Genomic DNA, 11,233 nt, shown 5'->3' with positions numbered 1-11,233 from the left:
TGAGGGGATTTTGCAGGGCTGCCAAAGCCAAGCCTAAGATTCTAGGGTGTGATGAGACGATCCGTGTTCAGCTCCTGCTCTTCAGAGCGGCTCCCCAAGGCCTCTGCGGCTCCCCATTCCTGCAGAAGCTTGCCTGCCACCCGTCCTGCTGGGCGGTGCAAACTGACTTCAAAGGCGCTCAGAGTCGGCTCCTGCCAGCTAACGCTTGTGTGCTCTGTGCTATAGTTTGGTCCTGAGTGTCGCCAGAAGGCCCATGTGTTCAAGGCCCGTGTGCACCACCGGGCAGTGACAAACCCTCGGGACACGGGGCATAGAAGCAGGAAGTCATTCCTTCGGGTGTTTCCTTGAGGGGGACCCTGAGACTCCAGGCTCTTCCTTTCTGCTCTGAGGTGAGTGGCTCTGTCCCATCACGCACTGCCCACCATGACGTCCCACCTGCCAGAGGACCAAACTACGGTGGCCAGGTGACCATGAACTGAACCCTTGAGGCTGTGAACCAGGACAAACCCTTGCTCCTCTTAAGCAATCCTCTCGGGTACTGTGCGTCAGGGAAGGCCAACTCGCACACTCCCCGAATGCCAGGGTGCCTTTCTTCCAACCACGGGCGACCCCAGGCCTCTCGGGAGAAGCAGCGAGTGCGGTGTGGCGCTCACTTCCCTTTCCGTCCATGCTTTCTCCTGTACTGCGTCTGGGTTCTCCCACAGCACTTTGGGTGGCTCTCCAGCTTCCCATTCCTTCAGGGTCCCGAAAATTCAGCACAGGTTAAATCACTGTGTTTGCCACATACAGTTTTCTCTGGATTAAATGAAAGAAGAAACGAATGAGAGATGCCAAACGAAGAAGTAAAGTTTCTCTGGTGTCAGCGCCCTGATTCCACACCCCTCAGTGGCTCGTGTGCTGTTCTCCCATATACACGGAGTTGAAGCTTGAAAACTGCTTGTCAACTTTTTAGGAAGCTTGAATGAAGTTCAAGCAAGTGTGATGAGCCCCTTGGATAAGGTGGTGAGGTCACAGGGGCCCCGGGAGCGCCGCCCTGGACCCTTGGGTGTATCTCAGGAGACCCCCTGCATCTGTTGTCTTCCTCTGCAAAATGAGAAACATGAACAACTATTTTGTACGATTATCTTTATAAAGTTTTGAAAGGATCTACAAAGTGCTTGGTAATCACCAATCATTCCAAGTGGAAGTATACTAATTTTTACTGATATCTGCTCAGTAAGGAATCCATTGTATGATTTTAAGGGGCAGTAACAACACTTACTTCAACCCTTCTGGGCAATGTTTCTGTCTTAAGTAACTGCAGATCTTTCATGTTGAGAGTTGTCCTCAGTAACTGAAATAAAGGAACTCACTGATTAACCAGCCCCATTCTTCCCTAGGGAAATGCCCCTAATGGAAAGAGAGTAAAAGAAAAGAAAGAAAGTCTGGTAAGATGAATAATATGAAAAAAATCAGTGGACCCAGGATACTCTCCCTTTATGGTGTGGTAAATAAAACTACTAATAGCGTTGGCTGTGTGTCAAGCACTGTCCTCTGCAGTTCGCCAGTACCCGTTGTATCGCTCCGTTCTCCACTGTTACACGCCGAGGACTCTGGAACCCAGCGAACCTGAGTCACCAGGGCAAACGGCAGAGCTTTGAAACTGGGAGGCTGCGCAGACCAGAGCTTGTGGAGAAGCCTGTGTGCCCCGGCCCGCCCTGCCCTGCCATTTTTCCCTTCTTCTTGTCTCCTCCCTCCCCTCCCCTCCCCTCCTTTCTCTCCATCTCCTCCTCTGCCCGGGATGCCCAAACCACCTCAGCCAGCAGAACGGCAGCCAATGCCTCGTTTCCTTGTGCAAGTAGGACACCCACCCCCACGGGCACACGGTCTAGTAGGGTTTTGACCCTTTCCCCCAGGGTCTCTTCCTCTGCACAGAGCTAAGTTTCCTGACGGCTGCTTTACAGCTTTGGTCTGCTTTTAGCCCAGCTACCTGGCAACATTAAAGATGACTTTCTAGCTAGTGAGTAAACCAGGCAGCAAACGGCGTAGAGACCTCTTTCGGGAGCCCCGACAGGGCAGCTTTGTTGAAAGCATCCACTTGCTGTAATACAGTACCCGAGGATCCCCCAAACAGCTTGACTTAATAATATAAAAGCTGATGGGTGAATTCAGTTTTGTCTTGAAACTGCTATGATCTCTCATTCCCCATTGTCTTGGGAGGGACCCTTTTTGGGGCAAATGTTCCCGTATAATACAAAGTAGGTGTGATGGGGCACTTTGTGTACATTGTGATGAGTGTGAGACTTAGAATACAGAGCCCTCAGCACGTTCACCGCTACTAGTAATAACCAGGAAGGACGCAGCTCATTTCAGTCTTCTGTGTGAGAGAAAAACGCCACATGGTACTACGAGCCAAGAATGACGTTACTTTTGCCTTTTCCAGGGTGTTGTGGTGATACACTGTGTCAACTTGGGGAGTCTACAGGCCTGGCTGAGTGACTCAGCAGTTCTACATCCTGGGGTGAAAAGGACATGCCCTTCCTGCGCTAGGATGTTGTTCATTGTGTCAATGAGCGCATTTAGAAGGTTAACTAAGTGACTCAGCAGGGAGCCAGGGTGCTTACTGTGTATTCATCCTGCGCCTGTGCAAGAGGAGGGCCTGGAGATTATGTGAGTGCTGCATGTCCCTTGGGTGGGGTAGCCTGCTTTATAAGGAAGGGAAAGAGGCTTGCTTGCTCTGCCACCTGCTCCTCTCTTGTGCTCTCTTGTTGCTTGCTGTTTTCTGCTGCCATGAACCATTACCCCCCGCCATGTGCTGCTCTGCCTCGGAGCCAGCCTAGTATGGACTGAAATCTCCACAGACTACGAGCTAAATGAACCTTTCCTTCCTTCATTTTGGGCTTTGGGTATTTTGTCTCAGCAAGGAAAGAAAAGTAACCAAGACACATGGGAAAAGTTACTTATTTAAAAACTGATTTAAAATTCTGTTTTGTTGCTTTAATTAAACAGTAATGAGAATACTCATCATGAAAGGTAGTAATTCTTATCACCCGTCAGCATTCACTACCTTACTGAATTGCCATTACTGTGGTAATTACTATGGAGGTCTGTTCCCAACAGGGACTTCCCCCAGGGCCAGGGATGGCGGACTGTGAAATCCCAGAGGAAGGCGGAAAACAGCCACATGAATGCCCCTTGTCTTGGTTGCTTTTCTCTCGCTGCTGAGACAAAATACCCAATGTCCAGAATGAAGGAAGGAAAGGTTTCTTTAGCTCACAGTTTGTTTCAGTCCATACTCAGCTGGCTCCAAAGCAGAGGGGCACATGGCAGAGGGCAACGGTTCACGGCAGCGGCAAACAGCAAGAGCAACAAAAGCAAAAAGGGAGGAGCAGCAAGAGCAAGCCTCTTTCCCTCCCTTACATTGTATGCAGGCTGCCCGCCCCAGGGTGGGTGCAGCACTCACACCCACAATCCCAGCATTGGACCATGAACTAATCACAAACTCTAGAATCCTGCACCCAGGGGACTGCATGAGGCTTTGGGGGGACATCTAGACACAAGCCATAACACCCCTCTTACTGGAGAATAACACCAAAACCCTTGGGGAGGACCATGACAGCCAAGGTAGTAATAGTATCTACTCAGTAATTCTTCATTCCCAGGCAGGACTCAGGTGCTATGGATATACTCTCATTCGCTATTTTCACTCACCCTGTACAGTGAATTCGGTTACTAATACCACTCCACAAAGCATAAACTGAGGCTTTGGAGACACAGTGTATAAACTGCCCAACACCTCACAGCCGGCGAGCTAGAATAAAACCCCAAACTCTGAACCCCCAGTCTATGTGCTCGGAGTTCATTCCAGAGTTTCTGATGCAGCACCACTGGTGCACAGGTAAGTTCCGCACCTGCATGGGAACAGGTACCGCCGCATCCCGCCTGCCCCTTCCACACAGCAGCGCCTGCTCCTAGTGGTAGCGGCTGAAACTTTGCCGAACACTCTGCAGGGGCAGAAGCTCCCCTGCCCAGCTGAAAAGCGGAGCTCTGCTCTTGCTGGTCTTCATGCTGACTGTTCCATCTCTCGGAGCAGCCTGCAGAAATGGGCTCCAGTGGCCAGAACACACCTTGTTGAGTATTAATTCTACACCAAAATACTTCTGGTTGTTTCATACAGAAAAATGTGTATTTGAGAACTTAATCAAGTTCTTTGAGATCCATCCCTCTGGGATACTTGAGATAGAAGAAGAGGCTTCCTTTAGAATGTGCCACCATTTTTTCACCTGGTACTCATCAGAAGACAAAATGATTTGTATCAGCAAACAATTTCTTTAATGAAAAAGTTTCTTTGGTTAATGTATACAGATGTGGCCTAAGCCAACTATCAAATAAAAATAGCAACCTGCGTGTGTCTGAGGTGAAAATAATTATTCAATTTTTAAAAATTCAGAATTCTAGTATTTTCCTAAAATTTCTAATAAACCTAAACTTGCTAAAGCTTTGGTTCTGTTTTTGTTCCTTTTAACATATATTCTTATATGCTGCTGCTGCCGCTGCTGGCCATATATTCTTAAATATATGTTAAAATAATGTATTTTTTTTCCTTGGGCCTACATTATTATTGACCAAATTCTTAAGTGCTTACTGCTATGTTAGCTACTCTAGGAAAGATATAAAAATTAAGGTCTGTACTTCTGAGAAAATTACTTTAGAAACAATTCATACATACACAAAGAATAAGAAAAGACAGTGTGAAGCAATTAAAAAATTGTTTTGTATAATACACATTAAAATAAGATATAAACACACACACCAAAGAACTTAAGGAAGATAGTGAAATTCATTTAATAGGCATGTTCTATATAAAGAGTTTGTCACAAATGTTACATTCCAAGGGTCTACATGAAAAATCACAGTATACACAGATTAGAAGCAAAATATACCAAAGACATCCTAGAGATGTAAACTTTTACAGTATTTTCAAATTTTTTTAAAGTTTGAAAAAAAAAATCCATATCAATATTGATTAAAAATAAATACACTGTATCCACGTAATTTTGAGTGTTCTATTATTCCTTTTCATCAAAAATATATTGCCTACAAATTCTACAGAGTTTTAAATGAATTATACTCACCAAGAAAAGCTTTTCCCATCACCATTTAAAAAAAGAATTAAATACACAGCTGGCTAAATAAATTCAAAAGAGAAGAGCAGGTTTTGGGGGGCTTACAGACAATACTATGTATTTAAGTTAACCTACATTCTTAACTTTTTTCTTGGGTGCACTTTGGACGTAACTTGCCTCTTCATAGCCTACATCAGACATCTTGGATGCAGTCCAAGGGAAGAGCATCACAAGGAAATCGTGTGACACGTCCAAGTTACCACGGTTACCACCGTGCCACACATCGTAGGAAACACAGCCACTGAGTCCTTCCCTGTGCATCAGTGCACACTGTTGGTAAGTGAGGAGCCTTCACTTTTCCTCTTCCTTGGGGTTTTCCAGCTGGTCTTGTGCTGTTTCTTCATTCTTCTGTTGTGCATCTGGAAAATAAAAACAACCTTCCATCCATCTGCACAGAATTTTTCTATCATTCACCCTAGTCACTTTTTACTGGAGGAGAAGGTACTTTGCCCTCAGTGAAGGTGTACGCAGACATGACTAGGTTTGGGGATCTGTACTGTCTAATCACACCCTCTCCTCTCCTCAGTAAGCACCAGCAGTCCTCGCAGGTGTGAGCACAGTGAGCTGACACACAGCGGTTCAGTGGCCTGCCCAGCGTCGCACAGCTGAGTGACAGAGCTACGTCCGTCCGGGCTAACTCGGTCCACAGGCCACAGGCTCTACGGTCTCTCCATGCCGGATCGTGTTCTTCTACATTCTTCACACTCCCTAAACTTCTGCTGTTCGGAGGTGATCTCCCTTCCTACCTCACGGGGAAAGCAAAAGCAAAGCCCTGAGACAGGAGCCACCCAGCTCAGCGCCTCTCGGTGTGATGTGGGCTGCTTTGCTCTGTCCTCACTGGCTACGTGACTTGTTGGCACTCAGCAAAAATGAAAATGCAGCAGCCTTGTTCGTCAGTTAGAAAAGGTGTCAGGATAGCGCGCGATCACTCAAACAAGCGCAGGGCTGCTCAGAGCACACAGCCCGTCACACACCCCTGGCGCCGGCCCAGGCGCTGCTGCTGCTGCTGCTGCAGCCCAGGTCTGCCGCCTCCAGATCCCAGCCCTGCCCGTGTGGCCTCACAGGGAGCCGCCTCCTTCACCCCTCTCCATTTCCTCTGGGCTTGCTTCAGCTCCTTGGGTCACTGTTTTCAAAGTAACAACGTCTCCTCATCATATCTCCTCTATGTCTCTTGAAATGTATGGTTTTTTTGTTTTTTTTTTTTTTGCTGTCTCCATTTAAAAATAAAACTAAGTTTCTACTACTCCCCTCTAGTGGCTCCTACCAAACCCCAGGGGCATCTTTGGAGATCAATCTGGTGGACTCTGTTCGGGTCTCCTGCTCACCTTGTCTGCGTATTTACTCAGCACAAACTGTGAATCAAGTCGTGCAAGAAACACACATCCTTGCTCTCAGGGACCTTCACCCAGGTAAGGGATATGGAAAATACATGAAGGATCAGCTTTGAGAAAGGTAAGAAGTGAAAAGTGCTAGTGTGGATGGAAAATAAGAACAGTCAAGAAGTCGTTAGGGATGGATTCTGAAAGCAGAGCCGCAGAGAGGATGTGAGCTCTGAATCCCTCAGCGGGAGCCCCGCACACTCAGAGGAGCAGGGAGCACGGCCCAGGGCTGCTGTGGGCCGGGGCTTCGACCCCCTCGCCCCAGGGACCTTGTCTCTTTCCGACTGCATTCCCTCTTCATGAGGCGAGCCCTGCAGGGCTGAGCCTCAGGGCAGCTGTGGGTCCTGCAGGGTCGCACCACCAGTCTGTGAAGCGCCCTGACCTGCAGCCCTCAGAGCAGACGGCTCCAGGTATGTGCCCAGGAGCCTGAGCAATTTGGCCCAGAGAGATCTAATGAGAGCTGCACCTCCAAACCCTGCCACAGCACCCTGTTTTAGCTCTGAGGCATTGCACATCACTGTTACCTTATGTATTTATTTCGACTCCTGGCATGCAGCATGCACAAAAATGGATAATGGGTCCAGTAGCAGCGGTAGAAGTAAGGATCATCACTTTGCGGCTTTTCTAGTTTTCTGCACACCAGCCCCTGTCACCTGCATGTAAGGGGTCTCTGTCCCTCCGATTAGGGTTATCCAGGTGGAAGGAATGGATTAAGAGAGATCATGAAATTTTAGGTTAATTTTATACAAGGTGAAAGACATTTGAGATCCTAGATTTCTTCTACACCTCAGCATACTGATTCGAAAAACTAGCAAACCAATAAAAATAAAAACAAAAGAGAACAGGCCCGAAACAAACCTGCAGGTGTTTCCTAGAATCTGTACTTTTAAATGACTAACATCAGAGATGGTCCCCAGCTTTCCGTTTGCACTAACCGTTGGAAACTCTCTGTTTTAAAGTCCTTAATATTTTTGCTTAGCTAATGAGAGAGAAGGTAGGCAAGAAAAGTGCTTACTTGCTAATAAAGCATTGTGTCTGCCACACAGCTAGGCAAGCCTGTGGCCTTTTATTTATTCTTCAGCAACTGTGGTGACATTTGGATCTGTCTTTAACACTTCTGAGTTTTTTAGTTGATATCTGTGACTTTATTTCAAAATGATTTAAAGAAAAATACAAAGACAGAGTAGTATCCATCCAGATAACGCACTCTCTAGTGGCTGAAGAAAACTGGGGAACACTGTCAGCTCTCACGTGCGTTGGGCTCCACTTTGCTTACCTAAGCGATGTCAGTAAACACTGAGGTCTCCTGTGTGTCTAAGTTACACAGACTTTAACTGGGCTTCTTATATAAACAAGCAATTACCTTCTCCACCTAATTCAGTATGGTCCCTCATGAGCAGCAACTTTTCTGAGTCACAGTATTTTTTCAAACTTAAAAGGTCAATATTTTTCATGGCTTGTCCTCCCCTTATCTCTTCCATGTTTTCTTTTTTTCTTATAGTGTTTTATTGTGTGCTCTTTTCTCTCACTGATAGCGTCCCATATGAGGACAGCGGCCTTTGGAAAAGGTGAATAACCATGGGGACACTCTGGGATGGTGTGCAGCAAGGACCCACGTAGATCACAGAAACCGAAACCTGGGACATCTGCGACCTTAGCAAGCAGAAAGTAAAGTCCTGGGGTCCAGAACCAAAACCCCTCTCCGGTCCGCCCATGAATAGCACCTATGAGCAGCAGCAGCTAGCCTGATTTTCCTCATCATCCCTGGGAATAGCACACACATCCCTCCACACACACACACACACACACACGCACAGGTACACCCTCCTCTCTAACCTGGGAACAGGGTACAGGTGTTCCTATGCAGCCTTAGAAGTGAAATCTCCTTGAATCTCTATGCATGTTTCTAAGTGAAGGGATGCATTGAACACCGTATCAAAAGCATCCTTACACTGTTCTTCAGACAAAACTCAGGAAGCCATATGACCTGTGTGTAAGCAAGGAGGGAAAGACCCAGGGTTTTCCTCTTTGATCTGTTTCTTCTTTTTCTTCGGGTGCTGGGAATCGAACTCAGGACCTTGTGCTTGCCAGGCAGGTGCTGTGCCGCTGAGCTAAATCCCCAGCCCTTTCCTCTTTGATCTGAAAGCGCTCTTTTTCTGAACTCAACTTTTTCCACTGGCTAAAAACTAATTACCTTTTACCTGAAGATTCACTCCAAATGTCACCTCCCTTCCATTGACTATAACCCCTCCCTGACAGCAGAGGTGGAAGGCCTTGCGCATACCGGGGTGAGCCAGCGTTTCTCCATCAGTCTCGGAGGCTCAGTGAGGAAAGGACCACTTTTGTTCACCTTTGTATTCTGCCAGCCCTCGAGTGCACCCAGCCAGAAAATGGTGCGCAGCTTCCACACGCACACCGCGCCAGGGAAGACGAGGCTGTCCCGCTCGGAAAGATGGGACATCCACTCAGCCTCAAGCAGAACTTGAGAAGTTTTAGTACAACAGAAAAAAAGAGTACTCTTTCCAGGTTGGAGGAGACTGCTCCACACCGAAAGCGTCCAGTGAGAGGCCCGGGTTTGAGGAGGAGGAGCGGCCTCACCTTCCTTCACCGACAGGCTCTGCAGCTGCAGGGGCAGCTCCAAGGCCCCGCCGGGGGCAGCGGAGCTCCGGATGTCCGGCAGGGCGTTGCGGCGGCCTGTCCTCGACGAGGAGGTGAAACTGCTGCCCACGGCCTCCACGTCAGTCATCGTGGACGAGCGAGCTTTCATAGCAGCATCTAGGGGCAGAGGCAGGAGGGAGGTTGAGCTCTCGGGAGGTGAGTGCCCGGCAGAGACGCGCGGGGGTGCCGCTGCGCGAGAAGCGCGGGCGTGTGCGTGCGCAGCGCACCCTTGGGGGCCAGCACCGCCCCGGGGCGCCCCCTGCCCACCCGCTGGGCGGAGCGGATGCCTCGGTGCCAGCCTGGCCGCCAGCCCTGGATGCTGTCTTGCGCAGTGGGCCCCTGACCTTACTTCTGCTTTCTGGAGGACTGATCAGCCAAACCAGGGCCTGGCAGGAAATGAAAATGGGTTGGTTTGGCCCCTCCCAGAGACAGCGCTTGCGGGTCCTGCGCACTTGGCAGAAACCCAACCGCAGCACGCGTGGGACCTAAACAAAACTGCGCTCTGCCCCTCCAGAAGGACGAAATTCAGCTCTATCTCGGCGGCTTTTCTCTCCCCCTAGAGTGGTGTATTACAATCTGCCCTGGTCTCAGAGCCGATTTTCCTAGACTCCCAGGGGAGTCAGGATTTATTTGAGCTTTTCTACCCTTGCAGTGGATACCGTTGCCCCACACTAATACTTATAATACCAAAACGGGGCCGCTTCAGAAGCTCATGTGAACTGCTGTGAATAACTGCAGCACCCACGTTACCCTCAAGTGTACATGCGAGCATGTGTATGCGTGCATGTGTGTGTGTGTGTGTGTGTGTGTGTGTGTGTGCGCCCCCGTGCGTGGCAGTCACCTTTAACTGACCATCACTTTTCTCTCTAGAAAAGTTTACCTCGTATATACTCTCTATAAGATTACGGAGAATTAGTTTGCTATAAAGATTCTTAACTCCTGTTGTTTTCCAAAAAGACTGATCGTGCAGCACCCTTATCGTCCCAGCACTCAAGAGGCTGAGGCAGGAGGATTGCGAAGACTGTGAGGCCAGACTGGACTGTACAATGAGTTCAAAGCAGTTTGTGATGTATGGTGAGGCCGTGTCAGACCAATCAATTCATCAATCAATCAGTCTGAAAGGTCATAGAGTACAACCTTCCTGATTCTGAGGCTTACTTCAGGATCCATCAAAACATGGCCAGTTTGCCTGGAAGTCTTTCCTGTGAGTAGGGGGTCTCTCTCTCTCTCTGTCTCTCTCCCTTTCTCTCTCTCTCAACACTGTTATTCTTCGTGCCCCTTTCTGTGCTATGAGAGAACAACTAACCTCAATAATAAAGAGATTGCCCGGCGTGGTGGTGCACGCCGGTAATCCCAGCACTCGGGAGGCTGAGGCCGGTGGATCATTGCAAGTTTGAGACCAGCATGGGCTACAAAGTGAGCTCAAGGCCGGCCTAAACTGCATAGCAAGATCCTGTCTCAAAAAGACAAAAAAAAAAGGGCCAGGTGTGGTGGCGCACTCGGGAGGCTAAGGCAGGAGGATCGCTAGGAGTTCGAGGCCAGCCTGGGCTACAAAGTGAGCTCAAGGTCAGCCTGAACTGCATAACGCAACCCTGTCTCAAAAAGACAAAAAAAAAATTTAAAAAAAATAAAAAAATAAAGTGAACTCACTGCACGTCAAAATGTTTTCCTAAGAATTAAACAGCTCTCCTCCTACTACATCAGTTTTTGCCTGCTTTCTCCAGTGCCAGGAATGGAGCCCTAGGCCGTGTGCACGTGTCACGTTGCCTGAGTGTGTGTGTGCCCGCGTGTGTCCGCGTGTATCTGTGTGCGCACCTGTTCGTGCGCGTGCGTGCTGCGCAGAGTCGCACCCAGAACACGGAGCGCTGCTTCCGGCTCCCCTTGGGCGGCGGACCCCCACCTCTTACCCCCTCTGGGGTGACCCCGGCCCCGGGCCCTGCCGGGACGCCTCGTGCTCGCCCGTGGGGACAGGCGGCCCCGCACCCCGCGCAGCTGGGGCCGGGACCTCGGGAGCACCGGCGCCCTCGGGCC

General features: G+C 49.0%; 1 protein-coding gene and 1 long non-coding RNA gene across 11 annotated transcripts in view; both read right to left on the bottom strand.

The window, feature by feature from the left end:
- Positions 1 to 826: 826 nt before the first annotated feature.
- On the bottom strand, positions 827 to 4,251 carry LOC106149043. The gene is made up of 3 exons (XR_001234966.1): positions 3,891 to 4,251; positions 1,262 to 1,333; positions 827 to 1,083 (listed from the first exon to the last, which is right to left on the bottom strand). It is a non-coding gene; the product is annotated as an uncharacterized LOC106149043 (long non-coding RNA).
- A 549-nt stretch (positions 4,252 to 4,800) lies between these two features.
- The window catches only part of Pkib (protein kinase (cAMP-dependent, catalytic) inhibitor beta), a 167,903-nt gene continuing 161,470 nt past the window's right edge, over positions 4,801 to 11,233 (bottom strand). For 8 of the 10 annotated variants that reach the window (XM_005389147.2, XM_013516610.1, XM_005389139.1 and 5 more), the window contains 2 exons: positions 9,143 to 9,319; positions 4,801 to 5,524 (listed from right to left, as the gene is read on the bottom strand). In XM_005389147.2, the coding sequence (XP_005389204.1) occupies positions 5,457 to 5,524; positions 9,143 to 9,311 (237 nt within the window). In that variant the 5' untranslated portion in view covers positions 9,312 to 9,319 and the 3' untranslated portion in view covers positions 4,801 to 5,456. Of the gene's footprint in view, positions 5,525 to 9,142; positions 9,320 to 9,469; positions 9,596 to 11,233 lie in introns of those variants that run through there. The other 2 variants (XM_005389144.2, XM_005389143.1) reach the window with 2 other exon arrangements.

The sequence above is a fragment of the Chinchilla lanigera genome, unplaced genomic scaffold, assembly GCF_000276665.1.
Source record: "Chinchilla lanigera isolate Chin_1 unplaced genomic scaffold, ChiLan1.0 scaffold00035, whole genome shotgun sequence".
Lineage (NCBI taxonomy): Eukaryota > Metazoa > Chordata > Mammalia > Rodentia > Chinchillidae > Chinchilla > Chinchilla lanigera.
The sequence above is the reverse complement of the archived record's forward strand: the minus strand, read 5'-3'. Positions and strand labels throughout refer to the sequence as shown.